Consider the following 17,977-nt stretch of genomic DNA (forward strand, 5'->3'; position numbering starts at 1 on the left):
TAGTGTTTTGGAAAACATATTGCAATAAAGCTGAGATGACTCTACCCTCTTAATCAACATAAAGGAACACAAATTTGTGAGAGGGATATAGAAAAATCTGTAACGAGGTATTCAATAGTGCTCTAATAAATACAGTGACTTGCAGTGTAATCCAGTTATCGCTGCACAACAAATTTATCAAATCTTTATATCGAAAGATATGCCATGTAGTAATGTTGATGAACAGGAATGTTGTATCAGAGGGACTTGTTCATACTAGTAATGTTGATCTATAGGGCTGTTGTATCAGAGAGACTTGTACATACTAGTAATGTTGATCTATAGGGCTGTTGTATCAGAGAGACTTGTACATACTAGTAATGTTGATCTATAGGGCTGTTGTATCAGAGAGACTTGTACATACTAGTAATGTTGTATCAGAGAGGCTGTTGTATCAGAGAGACTTGTACATACTAGTAATGTTGATCTATAGGGCTGTTGTATCAGAGAGACTTGTACATACTAGTAATGTTGTATCAGAGAGACTTGTACATACTAGTAATGTTGATCTATAGGGCTGTTGTATCAGAGAGACTTGTACATACTAGTAATGTTGATCTATAGGGCTGTTGTATCAGAGAGACTTGTACATACTAGTAATGTTGATCTATAGGGCTGTTGTATCAGAGAGACTTGTACATACTAGTAATGTTGATCTATAGGGCTGTTGTATCAGAGAGACTTGTACATACTAGTAATGTTGATCTATAGGACTGTTGTATCAGAGAGACTTGTACATACTAGTAATGTTGATCTATAGGGCTGTTGTATCAGACAGACTTGTACATACTAGTAATGTTGATCTATAGGACTGTTGTATCAGAGAGACTTGTACATACTAGTAATGTTGATCTATAGGGCTGTTGTATCAGAGAGACTTGTACATACTAGTAATGTTGATCTATAGGGCTGTTGTATCAGAGAGACTTGTACATACTAGTAATGTTGATCTATAGGGCTGTTGTATCAGACAGACTTGTACATACTAGTAATGTTGATCCACAGGGCTGGGGTCTTTACTGTGAGTCACTGGGAGAAGAACTTGGACTATACAGTACAAATCATGAACTGTAAGTAGTCATGCAACCTAAACAATACATTTGTTAATTAAAGATTCTGTTTTGTCTTTGCAAAATAATGCCCTAAAAATGAAATTAAAAGAGAAAACCATATTTCATTAATTTTCACAACTTCCGTGAAAAAAAATGGCTGCTTTACATCAAATATACTGCTGTCTTTAAATCATGTTTTCAATGGATAATGCGTTATTAAAAAGTGTTTAAGACAAGCATCATGTTCTACTCCTGATTAGATTATCATTATCGATAATAAAATACCTAAAATCATTCTGTCTGTGTGTAAGTTATCTTCCCTCATCTGATTTACAGTATATTAACAACATAGTATCGTAATCATACTTTCAAGGAAAATTTTTCTCTTGACTATGTACATTGTAGTGATCACCCTTGTTTGATGGCTGTTTATCTGTTTGTTTATAGGTTTGGCAGATATATGTTTGAAATCCTGCGAGCGGCTCGTTTGGTGGTAGACACTGGTCTACACGCGTTTGGGTAAGTCTGGTTAACAATAACAAAAATATATCAAATCCTTACTTCAATACTTCCACAAGGATCAAACACTGGACCTCTGGTTTACCAGTCTTACACTCAACCAATCAAGCTGAAGAATAAACTTTGCAAGCCTATCAATGGTATAATGCAGCTGGTATTTTTTTTACCATAACACCTAGACTTACCTCTTGTTACACTTCTAACAATAGATGTCTGTGGGAAGTAAGTGGTCATAATAGACAAAAAGTCATGATAGACACCTGACTAATAGACAAAAAGTCATGATAGACACCTGACTAATAGACAAAACGTCATAATAGACACCTGACTAATAGACAAAACGTCATGATAGACACCTGACTAATAGACAAAACGTCATGATAGAAACCTGACTAATAGACAAAAAGTCATGATAGACACCTGACTAATAGACAAAAGTCATGATAGACACCTGACTAATAGACAAAAAGTCATGATAGACACCTGACTAATAGACAAAAAGTCATGATAGACACCTGACTAATAGACAAAACGTCATGATACACACCTGACTAATAGACAAAAAGTCATGATACACACCTGACTAATAGACAAAAAGTCATGATACACACCTGACTAATAGACAAAACGTCATGATAGACACCTGACTAATAGACAAAACGTCATGATAGACACCTGACTAATAGACAAAAAGTCATAATAGACACCTGACTAATAGACAAAAAGTCATGATAGACACCTGACAAGTCATAAGGTTAATCATTATCGACAGGTGTATGGTAATAAATTTTACAAAAATAGTGGTCGCTATAGACAGGTGGTAGACAAAAGGCAAGTGAAAAAGGAATTTTTTAATAGGTCCAGGTGGGCATTTTAGATAGAAATGATAGTGAAAGATATAAATAATCATAATTGTCAACAGGTGGCAATTATAGACAATTATAGGATTTAGATATGCACATGTAACAGCCTATACTGTGTATTTATGAGAAAGGAACACATGGAGTAAAAGCCTTCACTTTTTTCATAATCATGACATGGCACTTTCTAATCTAAATTTGAACCTTTCTTTGTTGAAGGTGGACTTTCGAGAGTACCAAAAAATACTTGACTGAGAGGGCATTCATGCATGAATGGTTTGCTGACAGCGAGACCAAACGCTACATTACTTGGCCAGGACAGGTAGGTTTTGTACTTCTAATCTTAGACTAATGGATATTTGTATGATGCATTAGATGAATTATATTTTATAGAAACTACACTACAATATTACTGTGTACTGTAGCACCCCCTCCTCCTGGTAATATTTTAAAATAATGATTCTTGTCATACTTTACCATATATGATGTACATTCTTACAGAAACTGAAAGCTATGACATTTTGATTCTTCAATTCAACACACAAGACTTGTCTGTTTGCTTTATCTAGGCATGTGCATACAAGATAGGAGAACTGAAGATAAAAGAACTAAGACAGAGAGCAGAAAAGGAACTAGGTATGTATTCTGGACCACAAAGTGACATCTTGTAAAGATTCCATATAACCATTATGAAGTGGGATTTTATATTGTGTTGATATTAAGATATACAATATATATATAAATTCAGTGTTTTAAATCATTCAATTGACCTAGATGTACTTAATTAATCAGGTGAAGTATTTTTCATCTTTGTTAGCACTACATAATTTTCAAAAATCGAAATATTGGAATTGATTTCAAATTATAATGATAATATTTATCATTTTCAGGTGACGCTTTTGATATTTGTGAATTCCACGATGCTGTGTTACAGTGTGGACCCGTTCCTCTGAATATATTAGAGGGAATGATCTCAGCATTCATTAAAGACAGCAAAAGCTCAAATAAATTGGAGAATGAGGAAAATTCAAACGCTTCTTAGTTTAATCACTATAATTATGTGATCATAAAACATCCTGGTCAGCATGCTCACCGTAAAACATTGGATTTAATCCCGTAAAATCTATACTCGGACTGATTTTACATTTGACAGAACTTAGCCTTTTCTTTTTACTTTGTATACAAGAGAGTGGATTAAATTAATTGCATATACCTGTTTGAAACTAGAGTCATTTACGTTTTCTGTGCTAGTCGAAGTGGATGTTGTTGATTAGTTTTTGTTTTGAAAATCAGATAAATTTCTTATCTTCATATACATACCAGTTGAATTCATCTATCTAATTTATATTAACCTGTCCATATCTGTTCATTTTCTGTAGTAATAAAATTTTGATACGGTTTCTCGTTGTCATTTTTTATTTTTAGGCAGAATCTTTCATCACCTTCACAATACAAGTCTCTTTATCAACCCTGATATTTTAGTATACAAAACAATTCTGACCTTACATATTTTCTATATCAACGAAACAACAACTAAAAATTTGATTACACCTCCTAACAGTGTGCATATCAATGTTGCTTTTGATCCATAGGCTTCAAAGGCACGTGCAGACAAAGAGAACTTACGTTCTGCCTGTGATCAACTAACATCAGAAAATGGCTTCTTCACAACCAAGAAAGAGTCTAGAATTATATTTAGCAAGAAGTCTACTGCCTGAAGGGTTAGATCAGGGATGTATAATACATATATTATACGTCCCTGGTTAGATTTATCAAATTTCATAATTCAATTTTGAATCTCCTCACGGTTCCAGCAGTCTAAAATCTGAAAATTACTCAAAGAGGAAAAACCAGACTCAATGTCATGATAATCAATGTTATTTGTATACCCCTGCAAAACACATTTGCAGTGGATATTAAGTTGGATTTCGTCCATCCATCAAAGGGCTTTTCTATGCTATAACTTCAAAAGCATTCAACTCAACTCCACAAAACTTGCTGTATATATTAGGTTAGTGCCCTAGTTGGGCCTTTTGCTAGTCATGATGTTTCATTTCTTATATTTGTTTCTGTTACCATGGAAACATACCCGGTAGTAAAAAAACACAAAATTAGTGTTAACTTTCCTTTCTGGGCTACAACTTCGAAACCATTCCACTCAAATCCATAAAACTTTCTTTATATATTAGGTTAGCGCCTAAGTTCATTTTTTTCTGTTACCATGGAAACAGATAATCCTCACCACAAATTTCTGTTTTTCTGGACCAGTGCTCTGAAACCTTTCAAAATGTTTTACACATCTTTAGCTAGAAGTTGCTATGGAAAAGTTCTCCATTGAAATACTTTTCTATTACCATTGGAACAGAAATGCAAATTACAAAATTAAGTTTTTTCGGACCAGTTCTCTTAAACCATTCAAGGTAATTACCAGATATTCAAAACTCTGTACAGACATCAAGCTAGTACTCTAGTAGAAGTTCTCCATTTCAATACTTTGTATGGAACAATTAAAAGTAACAAACAGAAATTAAAGTTTTTGTAATAAAACATATAAATGTGATTGTATGTCTTTCTTTAAAACAGCGTGAGCGGAGTTATTGTCATGCTTTGCGTTATCTTGTTTGAATTAATTTTACAGCTGTTGATCCTGGTGCACAGCGCAAATTGGTTGACTGATATGACGTTCTACTTCTTGATCATTAAAGAATAAGTGAAAAATGTCAGTGCCAAATGGAAGACCAATCAGTCAATGTGTTCGACAAAAAGTATGATGAAATGAATGTCAGTTTTTATAAAATAAAGGCCTTCAACCCTATAATAAAATATAGAAAAATAGAATCTGAATAATCAAAACACCAAGCGATGATGTTAGACAGTGACTATTCTATAGATGTCTTACAACAAATGAAGCCCCCGAGACCTGCATCATTAACGTGTCGCTCAAAGATGCTTTCAAACACATTTTACAATCGAGACCAGCAAAACTAGTCACAGGCCAATTAATTAAAAATGGTGTATTTGAAAGTTAAAATTATATTTTGCAAACACTATTAGGAAGGCAATTACCATATTTCCATGTGTTTTTTGGTATGTAGATGATGTTTGATCGTCTAACCTCTGTGATCACCACTATAGGTCAAAGTTAAGATTGCTAGCCCTTCATGTAAGTATGCTACAGGTCCAATACCACTTAAGGACGTACTCCTTCGACGTTTGACTGCCAGTAAGTCACAATTTATATGAAATGAATTCCAACAGAATATCTTGGGACTGTTGTAGTCTTGTACATTTTGTTATCCAGAGTTATACTTATAAACTTAAAAAGGATCATTTTTGTGATATTTTAAAGAAATTTCACTATTAGACCTCCTTTTTCTGACTGTATAGATGACAGCGTGGATCAGTTAATATCATCAATAATTTAAACATTAAATCAAACTTTTTCACATTATCTTTTACCTTAATATCTAAGTATCATATTCTTACCTTATAATGAAAGACTAAAATTTTATTTAATAAAGGTTGCCACGAAAATAACAGAAACAGTCTGTTATACAGAAAAAAAAAACATAATATTTGAAAATGAATTATTTACAGTTGCACATATTCTGAAGCTGGTACAAGAAAAAGAGTGCAGTAACATATTGATTTTTTGCTTTCAATCTACTTTCTAAAATCAAACCTTTCAAAAAGTCATCATTTGAAAAAAAGTTTAATGTTGGATTTTTTTACTTCTCAGATGAGTCCATACTTAACTATATCTATTGGTTAAGTTTAAGAGAAGTTTGAAAAATTTGACCCCTTTAGCTTAAAATGTCGATCAAGTTCATTGACAATGGAACACTCGTACTAGCCATATATTCCAATTGTAACATCCACCAGGACAAATATCAGTACACTGGGTCTCTTGGTTACTGATTAACTGTGTAGAATATTTTAACATTTTTGACCCTTGTACCCTTTAAAGTTTTAAGATAATTAAGTTTAACGCAGTATGTCGTCCTTCATCCTGGGCCTCTTGTGATGTGGGACAAATGATGGACAGACAATAGACAGACAATGGATGCATATAGCATAAGCTCACTTGCCCTTTGCCAGGTAAGCTAGAAAATTGACAGTATATCTGTACATGGCAGCTTTCTTTGGTTTTATATACTCTACCATTTAGTCAGCCATTCTATTGAACACACTTTGTAGCCCTTCATCCTGGGCCTCTTGTGATGTGGGACAGATGATGGACAGATAATGGATGCATATAGCATAAGCTCACTTGCCCTTTGCCAGGTAAGCTAAAAACTTTACAGTCTATCTGTCCATGACAGCTTTCTTTGGTGACGTATATACTTTACCATTTTGTCAGCCATTCTATCGGAAATTAAGATCTCTTCACTTCAGTCAATGGATCTCATAAAGTTTGAATTGGATTCTGAAAGTTTAAATGCAATATATCAGAAATAATTTCATGCAATGATATTTGATTCGAGCTTAATTAGTCATATACTCAAACCTATACAGGGTCATAATCTGTTCTTGTTTTAGAAACTGAAACTGTTTTTTTCTTCGAAGTGGTGAGATGTTTGTAATTCAGCACATCTATTTTGGATAATTACATTTTCCCCAATTTATTAGATAAAAAAAGACTCTATTTAACCCAATTAAATTTTCGTGGATATTTATTTTATTCACCACCCAAAGTTCCCTTTCACAATAAAACGATATAAACACAGGGACTTGCGATATGCTCCTTTTCAAAACCTCGTTAAAGATATTTAAGATTAAAAAATGGAGACAGGTCATGATGTATCTTCTTATATGGGCATCTAATATGTTCGACATTTTATTCATAACAAATAAAAGTAAAAACATCCTTTCCTATGTATAGGAACTGCACTGCAATGCAATGCAACAGGCACCTGTGATCCTATTTACTTACTGTCGTGGCTACACGTGCGAATTAATGTATAGTGATCTTCACGATGTTAGTCATTTGCGACATTTTGTAGATATGTCACTGTATCCAAGTGACTTAATTAGTTGTTGTTTCATTACCTGAATGTTCAAATTATCTTTAAAGAGGCCACCTTTCTTCGTTACAATTCTGTCCATTGATGTTCGGAACTTCTTTGGTATCTACTTCGCTAGACTAATAGTAACCAGTGTGTTCCGGCCGATGTCATATTATAACAAAAGAAACGTACTATAACCGGAACAAACACGTTGTACTTTCCGTTCGTGAACTTGAGGTCGTAAATCCTGGATCTAAATCTAATCAAATTGATATATAAAGTGTAACGTCGTAAAGTTAATTTTTCGCCTTTTTTACGCAATATGCAGCTTTGTGATTCGTCGTTTTTTTTCTTTTAATTTCTTTCATAAAAGCATGAAATCTCGCCCTCACCGACAGGTAAAAGGTAACAGGAAACGAAACAATATTCCTTTCAAAGCTTAGATAAAGAGAAAATCATGGAATGGACATTTCAACTGACGCTTTATCAATTATGAGTCCAACTTGGTTGAAACAATTAAGAAATGCTTATGTCGTAACTCGTCATCCGACTATATGTCCGTTATGACTATCATCGGTTATTATTATCTGGCGGCAAAATCACAACACAGAGAGAAAAGGAAAAAGGAGTATACGATCGGTTGTTCTGTCATTTCATAATGTTACAGTATGGAATATGTGACAAGACGTAAAATGTTGACGTGATCGTCAGATGACAACTAATTATAATACTACAAGTACTTGTAGACTTTTCAGAACATTTACTTTCAGGTTGTTATGTCAATAAAACAGAAGTTCTTATAACGCAACCAATAGAAGATTTGTGCGTGACGTTTCTATGACTACAGGGTCACCTTGATCAGACAAATGACGTATCGTCGTCTACGAGATGGCAGGAAATTGACCAACTTTTGCGGTTGTAGTACACTAAGGTCGAAAATGTGTGATGAGATGGTAACAATGTACTGTAGTCAATTCGGCTACGTTTTTAACACTTGATCGTCTATGTGCTGGAATTTTCCTAGTCCATGATTTGATTTTGCTGCGTAGAGTGATCTGTAAGTGCCAATTCATTGATTAGGAACTGAGAAGGTTTTCGCTCTGATCTAGTGGATTTTTTCCTTCTTTGGATTCCGCGTCATTCTGATGTTCATTAAGTCGGAGTCTTGCACCTGGTTTTATATACGCATTCTGCGACATGCTATTTGGGTGTTTTATCCTTAGGATGGACTAGGATATTTCGGAAAGTCTTATGAAGTTTCATGGCTATTGCAACGCCATGACCTCCGTAAATCTTCTGAATACTTCTACATTTATTCAGAGACACAAATTGTGACGTCCTCTGTTTCAGAATTGTTCCTCAACTGGAACTGTTTAGGGGACGTGTCGATAACCTGTTCTATATAGCCAGAGACGTATATAACACATAACAGTGTTATATACGTCTCTGATATAGCGAAACTCCGTGTAAAGAAAACCTTTCCAGTTCAAATTAAAGTTATCATGTCGAAGGAATCTGAAATGTATATATTTTTCATTCAGATTTACTTATAAATGATGTTTTATTAATCATAAAGAATAGTTATTGAAGAGCGACAAATTTATACATACAATTAGGTTTACCTATGGAGAAAAACAATAGTAACTGTAACGGTACAAACTATCCATTTTTGTTTTAAAAACAATGAATAAGTTTTCTCGTTAATCTTAATGTACCAATTTAATTTCATGATAAACGCATACCCGTTCCAATAAAGCGTTACTAAAACTGTCATTTTTAACTACATGTCAACAATATTCAACTCTCATTATCGTGCTTTTCAGCGTAGTGCACACACAGTATATATTCTTACAGGTACAATTTACGTCGTCAGAGAACTGACAGTCGTTGCTGAGAAACCCGTATAATTTTCGTTGTTAGGTAGAACGTCTGTCATTCAGTAAGGGTAGACCAGAGGTCACATGTGTTTCTTAAATGAAGTTTTTGTTTTTTGTTTAAATAAAAGTATACATGTTTATGCAGAACCATTCCAATAAGAAATGAACGTATGTACGCATACTTCGTTGTTTTAGGAATTTCACAGTGAGGGAATTTAGGTTTAAAGTAAATTATAATTGTTGTCACTCAGGGAACGTCGGTTGCTTGTGGGAATGAGGGCTTGAGTGTTTGGAAAAGTATCGCCGTGTACTTGTCAATAAATACATATCAACTCACTTATACAAGAGATGAGTTTTTCCTATAAGAAGTGATGCAGTGGCTATGGGACTTTTCTGAGTTTATAACATCCTCGGAACTTTGTTTGAAACTCCTCAGTGTTCAATGAGCTGTAGTCAGTAGCTAAGACAAGGATATATTCAATATTGTAGGTGTCACGACTGCATTTTACAATATTACCATTCTACCAGGACCAAAATGTGTGAGGCTTAATTGATGTGAATCAGATCTCACTCAAGCACTCATCACAGACAATTATCACTAGCTTGCTATTGCCTTTCAAGACCTAAAGTCAAAGGTCAAGGTTATGCTACTCTGTAGAAAAATGGTTTCTATGCGGTATCTTACATTCTTTCAAACCAGTTTCATTTCCACCACTTATACTATCTGTAGCAGGGATAAAATTGCTGATAAAATTAGTTTTATTTTATATTCATTAATTTGTGTTGTTTGCCGACCGCGTTTGAACCGAGTAAAATGTGCGTGTATTGTGTCAGGAGCAAGTTTTTAAAATCCTACTCCCCCAAGGACAGAGGGTTGGGAGCCAATAGGAAAATAGCCAAATTTTGTGCTTTATGCTTGGATATTTATCATTTCTTTTCCCCAAACGAGTATTTCGATAAAGATTCCATGCTGAGGTTACATAAAGACAAATTACTCCCTCAGAGATTGCTGTGTATATTAGTGTAGGACTTCCACGGAGGTCTTGGTAAAGAAAATTTACGAACATTTCCGCAAAATGCTGCGGATTTCCATTGAGTTGTGTAGAAAATATCAATCCCCTTCAACATTGAACCTTAGTAATATAAATTTCAAGATAATGGACTGAACTCTTGGCAAAACACCACAAAGTTCTGATCATATCTTGTATAATGAAAGTTGCTTATATCTTTTAAAGCTATTTCAATTCACAAGTTTTTTTTTTTGTTTTTGTTGACGCACTTCTTTTTGAGTTGCTTACAACTTCAGTATATGAATTAGAAATAAAACATGTTAGATCATCTTACTAAATAAACCATCACAATGTTAAACTTTCTTTTTCTTTACTTTGATTTTGACCACTTATTCCACTTAACCGGTTTTCCAGAACATCCTGGCACTTCATTTGATGGAGAGGATCTTAGCTTCCTTGAAAGGAAGAGGCCCATTTGGGGAAATAGAGCAAATTCTGAGTAAAACTCCTCTTCTCCTGTAGGAATGATTGGATTTTGACCAAATCTGGTCAGAAGCATCCTTGGCGAAGGGGAACCAAGTTTGTGTAAACGGTGGGTCTCAGCCACCTGAGGTGGGAGAGATGGGATCCAATTGTCGATTTAGAACAAATTCTTTTAAAACCTATTCCTCCTGTAGGGATGTTGGGATTTTTTCTTTACTTTGGTCTGAATCAATTCTGCATAAACAGTGGGTCTAGACATAAAGAGTTGGGTTCCAATAGGCGAAACAGAGCAAATTCTGTAAAATATGCTTTGATGAAGGAGGTTATTTTTTGTGAACTTTGGGTTCCAGCCCTATGGGGCAGGAGGGATGGGGTCAAATACTGAAAATAAAGCAAATTCATTAAAATCCTTATTGTTTTGGAAATGAAGACATCCTTGGTGAAGCGAACTTAGTTTTGTACAAACAATGCATTTTCCACCATTTGGAAGAGGGGTGAACCTTTTACAGGGAAATTAGTACAAGTGCTTTAAATAATTTTCCTACAGTTTAAATTAATCTATTTCAGCAAACTAAACCAGGTGAACTATATAGGCCCTATGGGCCTCTTGTTTGTGTATAAGCAAAAATTTTCAGGTTGGATCCCTACACTGATATTATGTTTGCCTTCGATGATGATTCCTGGCGATCGGCTGTTTTCACCCACAAATGCATTCCAGACCTGTTTATTACCTGGTTAATCTGGTCATCACTTTACACAAAAACAGACACACTGTCTAAAATGTTTAAAGGAGGGCCATGAAACATGTGTGAACACTCTCTATTTCACCCTATAAAAAGAGATTGGTAGCAGACACAAACATCCTGACCTGGTTCAACTCTAACAGATAATGAATAAGTTGATCAAATAGATTTAGCCCAGATGTTTCACAGACCAGCAATACACAGGTAAATGGAATAAATAATGTGATGAAATTGTTTAAAAAAATAAGGGCTTTAGCTCAATACCTACAGGAATGTTTCTTCAAACAGAGTAATTAACCTATGAAATTACTTACCATATGATGTTGTCAGTGCAAAAAACTATATATTTTCAAAATTAAGTTAAATAACCACTTGCGGTACCATCAAGACATATTCTTTATGTGGTAACACTGGTGAAATAATTTGATTTAGGCATCTACTTTCTGGCCATTAGGAATTACATTCAATACTATTATAATTGACCCACAAGTTAAGTGTTATGTAGCCTTCCTGTCAACTTCATCATAGACTAGCTGTTTGGGGATTGCTCTGCCATTTGTCTGTTGATAATTAGTTTAAACAATATTTTATTCAATAATCAGCAATTTGACATATACAGATAAGTTAACGAGATGGGAAACAAGCTTAGAGCTTATATTAATTCCTTTCCAGTTGATAATTGTGTTACTTTATCACACATTTTGATGCACAGCTAATAACATTTAGGTGTTAATATTGATGATTGCTCATGTGTGTAATTTAACTGGAAACCATTCATTTAATAAAAACACAGTCTATATTATTTATAATGGTACTATAGTTGTATCATTGATTATTGTTAAATCTTATGAAAGCATTCATGTGCAAATAGGACTCAAGTTGATGTAGTACTAGTATGGGAAAATCCCTCTTGAGTGCAATTTATAAGTGATAAACCAAGTTGCCTCCTAACTAGCAAAATCTTACAGTGAGACTAGATATCATTGAGTTACCATTGAGTTACCATAGAGTTACCAGCAGTAACCATCCAGTTACCACCAAGTTACCAGGGAGTATGGAAACTGCCATGAACGTAACTTTGTAGTTGTAATAAACATAATAGACAGAATGGACCCACCCGCTGTCTGCTCATGGACCCCATTTCTTTCTATCTAACATTACCAGTTATTAGCACATTTTCTTCTGACCATTGACACATGATATTCAGCAGTTTCACAAGTTTTCAGGACCTGTCAAAATTTACACAGACATAATCTCTTTCTTTTATCATCTCCAACAATCCTTCTTAAGATATTCACATTCTTGCAGTTTTGTAAAATGAAAGAGAAAATAAAACAAAGAAAAATAATTTGTTTATTTATTTAAAATACAATTTAAAATAAAATAAAAAAAAAATGGCATGTACTAGACATCAGAATGCTTTCCTCAGCACCCTACAAAGGTATCCCGAGGATGTGTTGGTGTACATAGGTTACTTTTTCTACATTTGTATGTACATTATATCTCAGTTCTAATGATATCGTTGGCCCCTTTAGTACGCCCATATATTGGTTAGAACAGGGTGTTTAGACTCTAATGTCGAAAATGAAAATGAGCTAACAAAGAAATTTGTATTCTTCATAAATTTCTTATTTTTTCAAAGCTTACAATAAAATTGCACATCATCAGATAAAATGTTTTATTACAATTCATTGTTTCTCTTTTAATTTTTTTAAATTTTTAGTCCTCTGTTGTCTAGTACTCCCAACTTAATAACAAATTAAATATACTATCAAATATTGACAGTAAATGACCCCTCCCCCCTAATCCACCTAAGTAGTACATTTTTCAGTCTTAGATCAATTTTCTGTCAGTCATGAATCTATAACTTAGTTACTCAGTACTTGAGAGATGACAATTCTGATGATGATCATAATGACTGATGCTGATGCTGATGACAAAAACGATGACAATAAAAACTACGCCTAAAATACTGTAAAACCCCTTGTTTTTGTGGGGCTTAATTTTCATGAAAATACCCCCCACCAGAAATACTGATTTTATGGTATATAATGCTATAGTATGCTATCATAACTAACAATCTTAACCCCTATGTTATTCCAATAAGTTTGAGAAATGCAGACACAGCAACCTCCAATATTAAGATTTTACGTTTCTGTTTTTAATTCAAAGAACTTTATTGCCATTACATGTATATCTATTTTCTATTGTAAAATCTTTAATTTTCAGGGGATTTGTTTTCATTAATTCCATGGTTACACTTAATCCACAAATTTATATGACCATGAATTGATGAAATTAGTATAAGAAGATTTATCGAACTGAGTATACAGCTCGAAAATCAATGTCTAAGAAATAGTTCTTTTGAAAACCCACGAAAATTAAGCTCCATGAAAATACATGAGTTTACAGAATGAATTGTAAAGAATGATTCAATCAGCTGGAAGGTTGTTCAGTACAGGACACCATGGAACAACAAAGTCTTGCTTAAGTCTTTAGCCCTGATATTCAGCTCAAACTCCAAAATACTAGTTCCAATGGTGTTGGTTCATTCCTTTCTGAACACTATGATGATGTCGTCATTGTGTATCAGTGTTATACGAAGTAGGCAGGCTTCTTTACATTAATACCATACTCTGAAAGGGCAGGTGTCAAGTCTTCCATCGTCAAAACTAATTTTTTGTCCTAAAAATTAAAGAAATTATATTTAGATACATTCAACTATGGTCAACAGAAAGAGCTATTATGTACTAAAAATGGAGCAAAGCCACAATTGGCTGGGTTGTGGAATGAGTGCAATGTTATATGGTATTTATAAGACAGTTAAGGTGTTTCATTTGTTGAGTATGTCTGGAATGAATCCATATTAGGAGGTGCACATCTTCAACATATATATAAACATCCTAAAAAGGTTTGAAGCTTCTATATCAAAAACTTAGGAGGAGTTGATTCTACAAAACTGGTACCCCTTTTGCCTGCCAAACTGCAGAAAATGACTAAGTTCCAAAACCCAGAAAATCCAGAAAAAAGTCTGGACAAAATCCATAAAAGGAGGTGCACATCTTGAACATATATATATAAACATCCTACAAAGTTTCAAGCTTCAACATTAAAAACTCTAAGAGGAGTTGATTCTACAAAACTGGTACCCCTTTTCCCCACCCGCCAAAAATTGGAGATTAAACTAATATGGTCCAGAGAGGTGCAACTAAACACAGAGAAATTTTTGTAACAATATTCAAGTAGCTGAATTTCCCAATATTAATTAATATAGCAAAACTTTGTGACCTAGGCCACATGGCTATTCATAAGAAGACATCAAAATATCAAAACAGAGATGACCTCTTGAAAGTGGATCATGGTCATTTATTGTCAACAAATTTATTATCCCTTTATATCAGCATGCCATTGAACAAATATGACCCTTGACCTCTTGATTTTTACACATTACATCTCTGACCTTGCAAATGGGTCAAGGCAAATCATGTGAAGAAACTTTTCATCCGTGCATGCTCCTGGTCATTACTACAGGGTCTCTTATCAACAATTCAAGCTGAACCAATGACAGATAATGCACTCCAGTACAAACTTATATGCCCTTTGAGCAGATGTGCCTCCAATGATAATATCCCTTTTAAAAAAACTTATTATTTTATAACACTTCCAAACAAGTTATTCCAGCTTATATTAGTCATTCTTGTTGGCCTGGATGGAAGCAAAGCAGGGTTCTAAGTGTGAGAGGAAACCAGAAGTCTCCAGGGATGACATGTATGGTCAGGCAGGTGACACCACACCTTTTCTTATCTGTTTGGAGAATCGAACCCTGGATGTTTAGGTGTAAGGCACAAGCATAACCATTGGACAATTAAACCACCTTGCTCCTTTATTTAGATATACCTTGTTCTGTTTCTTTGAGCTCTGACCAGAAGCCTTCATCTTGCAGTGTTGTAGAGCATCATTAGCAATGTCTGATATAAACTTCTGAGCTGCCAGAGACATCAGGCGTGTGCTGTAGATGACAAAAAATAAACAAGTTATCTCCCTTCTAACAGCTCTCAGATCTAACTAAAATCTGGGATCTAGATTTAGGAATCAAAATCTAACATGAAGATGCACTGAAATATAAAGATTTCTAGGATATCGTCTGTGCATGGGTTCTAATTTTTTGCATCACAAACTATGCCAGTAGAATACAACATTTATACTCACATTCTGGGGTCAGTACATTCTAGACCCGCTCTGTTGAGGTAAAATGCTGTCACCGAATCTGGGATCTATAAACAAAAAAGATGGTGTTCCACTATAACTGATTAACGCTTTCATAGGGAGGGAGGGAGGGAGGGAGAGACAGACAGAGAGACAGAGAGATGGATAGAAAGAAAGGGAAGGGGGAAACAGAGAGAGAAAAGTAATGCATCTATATTTATCACTTCTTTGCCTAATATACTTTGATAGCTAAAAGTAATGTATATTATGTAAAACTGTTTGCTTTCTATTTACACAAATTAACTTTTCTGCTACACATATTTCTAAGACAAAACATCTATTGTGCAGTACATGTGACAATGCAATGTAACATTCTTATAGCACGGTGTTGTGACAAAAATATTGATTTCATCAAGGATGTCACATGATTTTTTTTCAAAAGACGTAGATTTCAATTGTTCTTGACTGTGTTTATTTCCCGAATTCATGGCATTTATTTACATAACTATGGTATAAAACAGACAATTAATGTCTTCTCATGCAGTAACCAACACTTCAGAAGACCGAATTGTACACTTATTGCTGTCTTTGTCGTTTGAAAATAATGTCAGTGCTGATCCAGCATGGGCAGTTCAACATCCTACACAAATCAAATTTTCTGAAGTCAGCAAATTTCTGGGGAAGTACATGTAAGCCGAGCCAACACATTACACATCTACATGTGGCACAAAGTCATGGGTGGGCTTAGTGTATTAGTTGGTAGCTCTATTGAATAGCATTATATATAGGTAGGCTAATTACTAGACATGGGTCTTTTTATAATTATGACACTCCGTCTACTGTCCTAATATTTAAGTTTTACCGTAGGGGCGTAGTCTTCTAGCTGTTGTACAAAATCTATGAGTGGCACACCGGCTGTCTTACTGTCCTGGGGCATAGACTCCTGGGACACACCGGCAGTTCCTGGGGTTGACATCACACCCTGGGAGATACCATCATCAGAACCTAGGAACAAGAAAAACTTTGATATATCAACAATGTAATGTATAAAACTCTTACCTATTTTTAATTCACCAATAAGAGTCAGCCTCTGTAGTTTTGTATCGTATCATTACTTTTAAAAACATACATTAAAAATAAGGAATACATACAGGATGCATTGATCTTATCCTTACTCTTCAAAATCAGGAATAAAACATTGTTAAACATTGTAATCATATTTATGTGTTCACTGTTTATTGCCCCTGAGAAGCTTAGTCATTTTAAGGTCGGGTCTCTTTGAAGCAGATGTAGCTGGTGGCTACCTCACAGAACAACATACAGGAGACACACAGCATTCTATGGGGTAAAATGTTTTCCCCGAGGACAAACCCCACTCCATCAGTTCTATAAATAGTTTCCTGAGAAACAAAGACTGCCCCAGGTAAGAACTGAAGCAAACACCTCTGATCTTCACCTACTGTTGTTGAGTTTGATGCTGATAACCAAATATTGCTGACTCAATGAATTGTTCAGTTGAAAAAGATAAATTTTGCAGTTAGTTATCACATTTGCTTGATTTGCATGATACCGAAATCTAGGTTACGTTTGAACGTTAATTAGATACTTTTCACTCTAAAAGAACGATTTTGCCATTTTTTAATCTTTATCAAAAAGGGATTGCCATGGTAAAATCAGGTAAGTTGGCAACTCCGCTGGCACCTTCAGGACAACATCTGTGGTTAGTACTGTTCCCTTTTACATATAGCCAAACCAATGAACAAGTGGTAAGTTTAACATAAGCTTAACCCCAAAAATAAAGAAAAACATCTGCAGCACTATCTTAATCAGTGTACATGTAAATAGTCCATAATTTCCACAATGAAAGTATGAAAATGAAGTTTTAACCCTAAAGATCTGGCCCCAGTTGTTCAAAGGCTGCTTTGAAGAGTGGTTAGTGGAAATTTTCAATTGTGAATCAAACAAAACTGGGAACATTTTCTACCATGTCATACATGAAGATTTGTTGAGAAACATCAGGTTGATATATTTTTGGGCATTACTCTTGCATTTAACACTCTCATTTGTTCAGTGGCACCAGAGGCGTATATATACGTCTCTGGTGGCAGCAATTCAAATTTCTCACTAACCATTAACTCTTTAACTTTTCAGCAATTGGGCCTGCATGGTTGAAAAGGGCTAT

The 17,977-nt window shown here is 34.6% G+C and overlaps 3 protein-coding genes across 4 annotated transcripts in view; 1 reads left to right on the forward strand and 2 right to left on the reverse strand.

Moving 5' to 3' along the window:
• Positions 1 to 3,870, forward strand: part of LOC132553525 (uncharacterized) — a 13,385-nt gene extending 9,515 nt beyond the window's left edge. Inside the window, exons 13-17 of the mRNA XM_060217773.1 lie at positions 1,045 to 1,109; positions 1,539 to 1,610; positions 2,690 to 2,792; positions 3,040 to 3,106; positions 3,361 to 3,870. Coding sequence (XP_060073756.1) covers positions 1,045 to 1,109; positions 1,539 to 1,610; positions 2,690 to 2,792; positions 3,040 to 3,106; positions 3,361 to 3,512 — 459 coding nt within the window. The 3' untranslated portion in view covers positions 3,513 to 3,870. The remainder of the gene's footprint in view (positions 1 to 1,044; positions 1,110 to 1,538; positions 1,611 to 2,689; positions 2,793 to 3,039; positions 3,107 to 3,360) is intronic.
• LOC132553527 (UPF0488 protein C8orf33 homolog) overlaps positions 1 to 7,582 on the reverse strand; it is a 20,064-nt gene extending 12,482 nt beyond the window's left edge. Inside the window, exons 1-2 of the mRNA XM_060217775.1 lie at positions 7,520 to 7,582; positions 6,820 to 6,896 (exon numbers count right to left, since the gene is read on the reverse strand). Coding sequence (XP_060073758.1) covers positions 6,820 to 6,834 — 15 coding nt within the window. The 5' untranslated portion in view covers positions 6,835 to 6,896; positions 7,520 to 7,582. The remainder of the gene's footprint in view (positions 1 to 6,819; positions 6,897 to 7,519) is intronic.
• A 5,409-nt stretch (positions 7,583 to 12,991) lies between these two features.
• The window catches only part of LOC132553544 (transcription initiation factor TFIID subunit 10-like), a 29,184-nt gene continuing 24,198 nt past the window's right edge, over positions 12,992 to 17,977 (reverse strand). For both annotated transcript variants that reach the window (XM_060217799.1, XM_060217800.1), the window contains exons 2-5: positions 16,658 to 16,800; positions 15,799 to 15,863; positions 15,487 to 15,598; positions 12,992 to 14,274 (exon numbers count right to left, since the gene is read on the reverse strand). In XM_060217799.1, the coding sequence (XP_060073782.1) occupies positions 14,185 to 14,274; positions 15,487 to 15,598; positions 15,799 to 15,863; positions 16,658 to 16,800 (410 nt within the window). In that variant the 3' untranslated portion in view covers positions 12,992 to 14,184. The remainder of the gene's footprint in view (positions 14,275 to 15,486; positions 15,599 to 15,798; positions 15,864 to 16,657; positions 16,801 to 17,977) is intronic.

The sequence above is a fragment of the Ylistrum balloti genome, unplaced genomic scaffold (genome assembly GCF_031769215.1).
Source record: "Ylistrum balloti isolate Yb309-2 unplaced genomic scaffold, AGI_CSIRO_Ybal_v1 Utg370332, whole genome shotgun sequence".
Classification (NCBI taxonomy): Eukaryota; Metazoa; Mollusca; class Bivalvia; order Pectinida; family Pectinidae; genus Ylistrum; species Ylistrum balloti.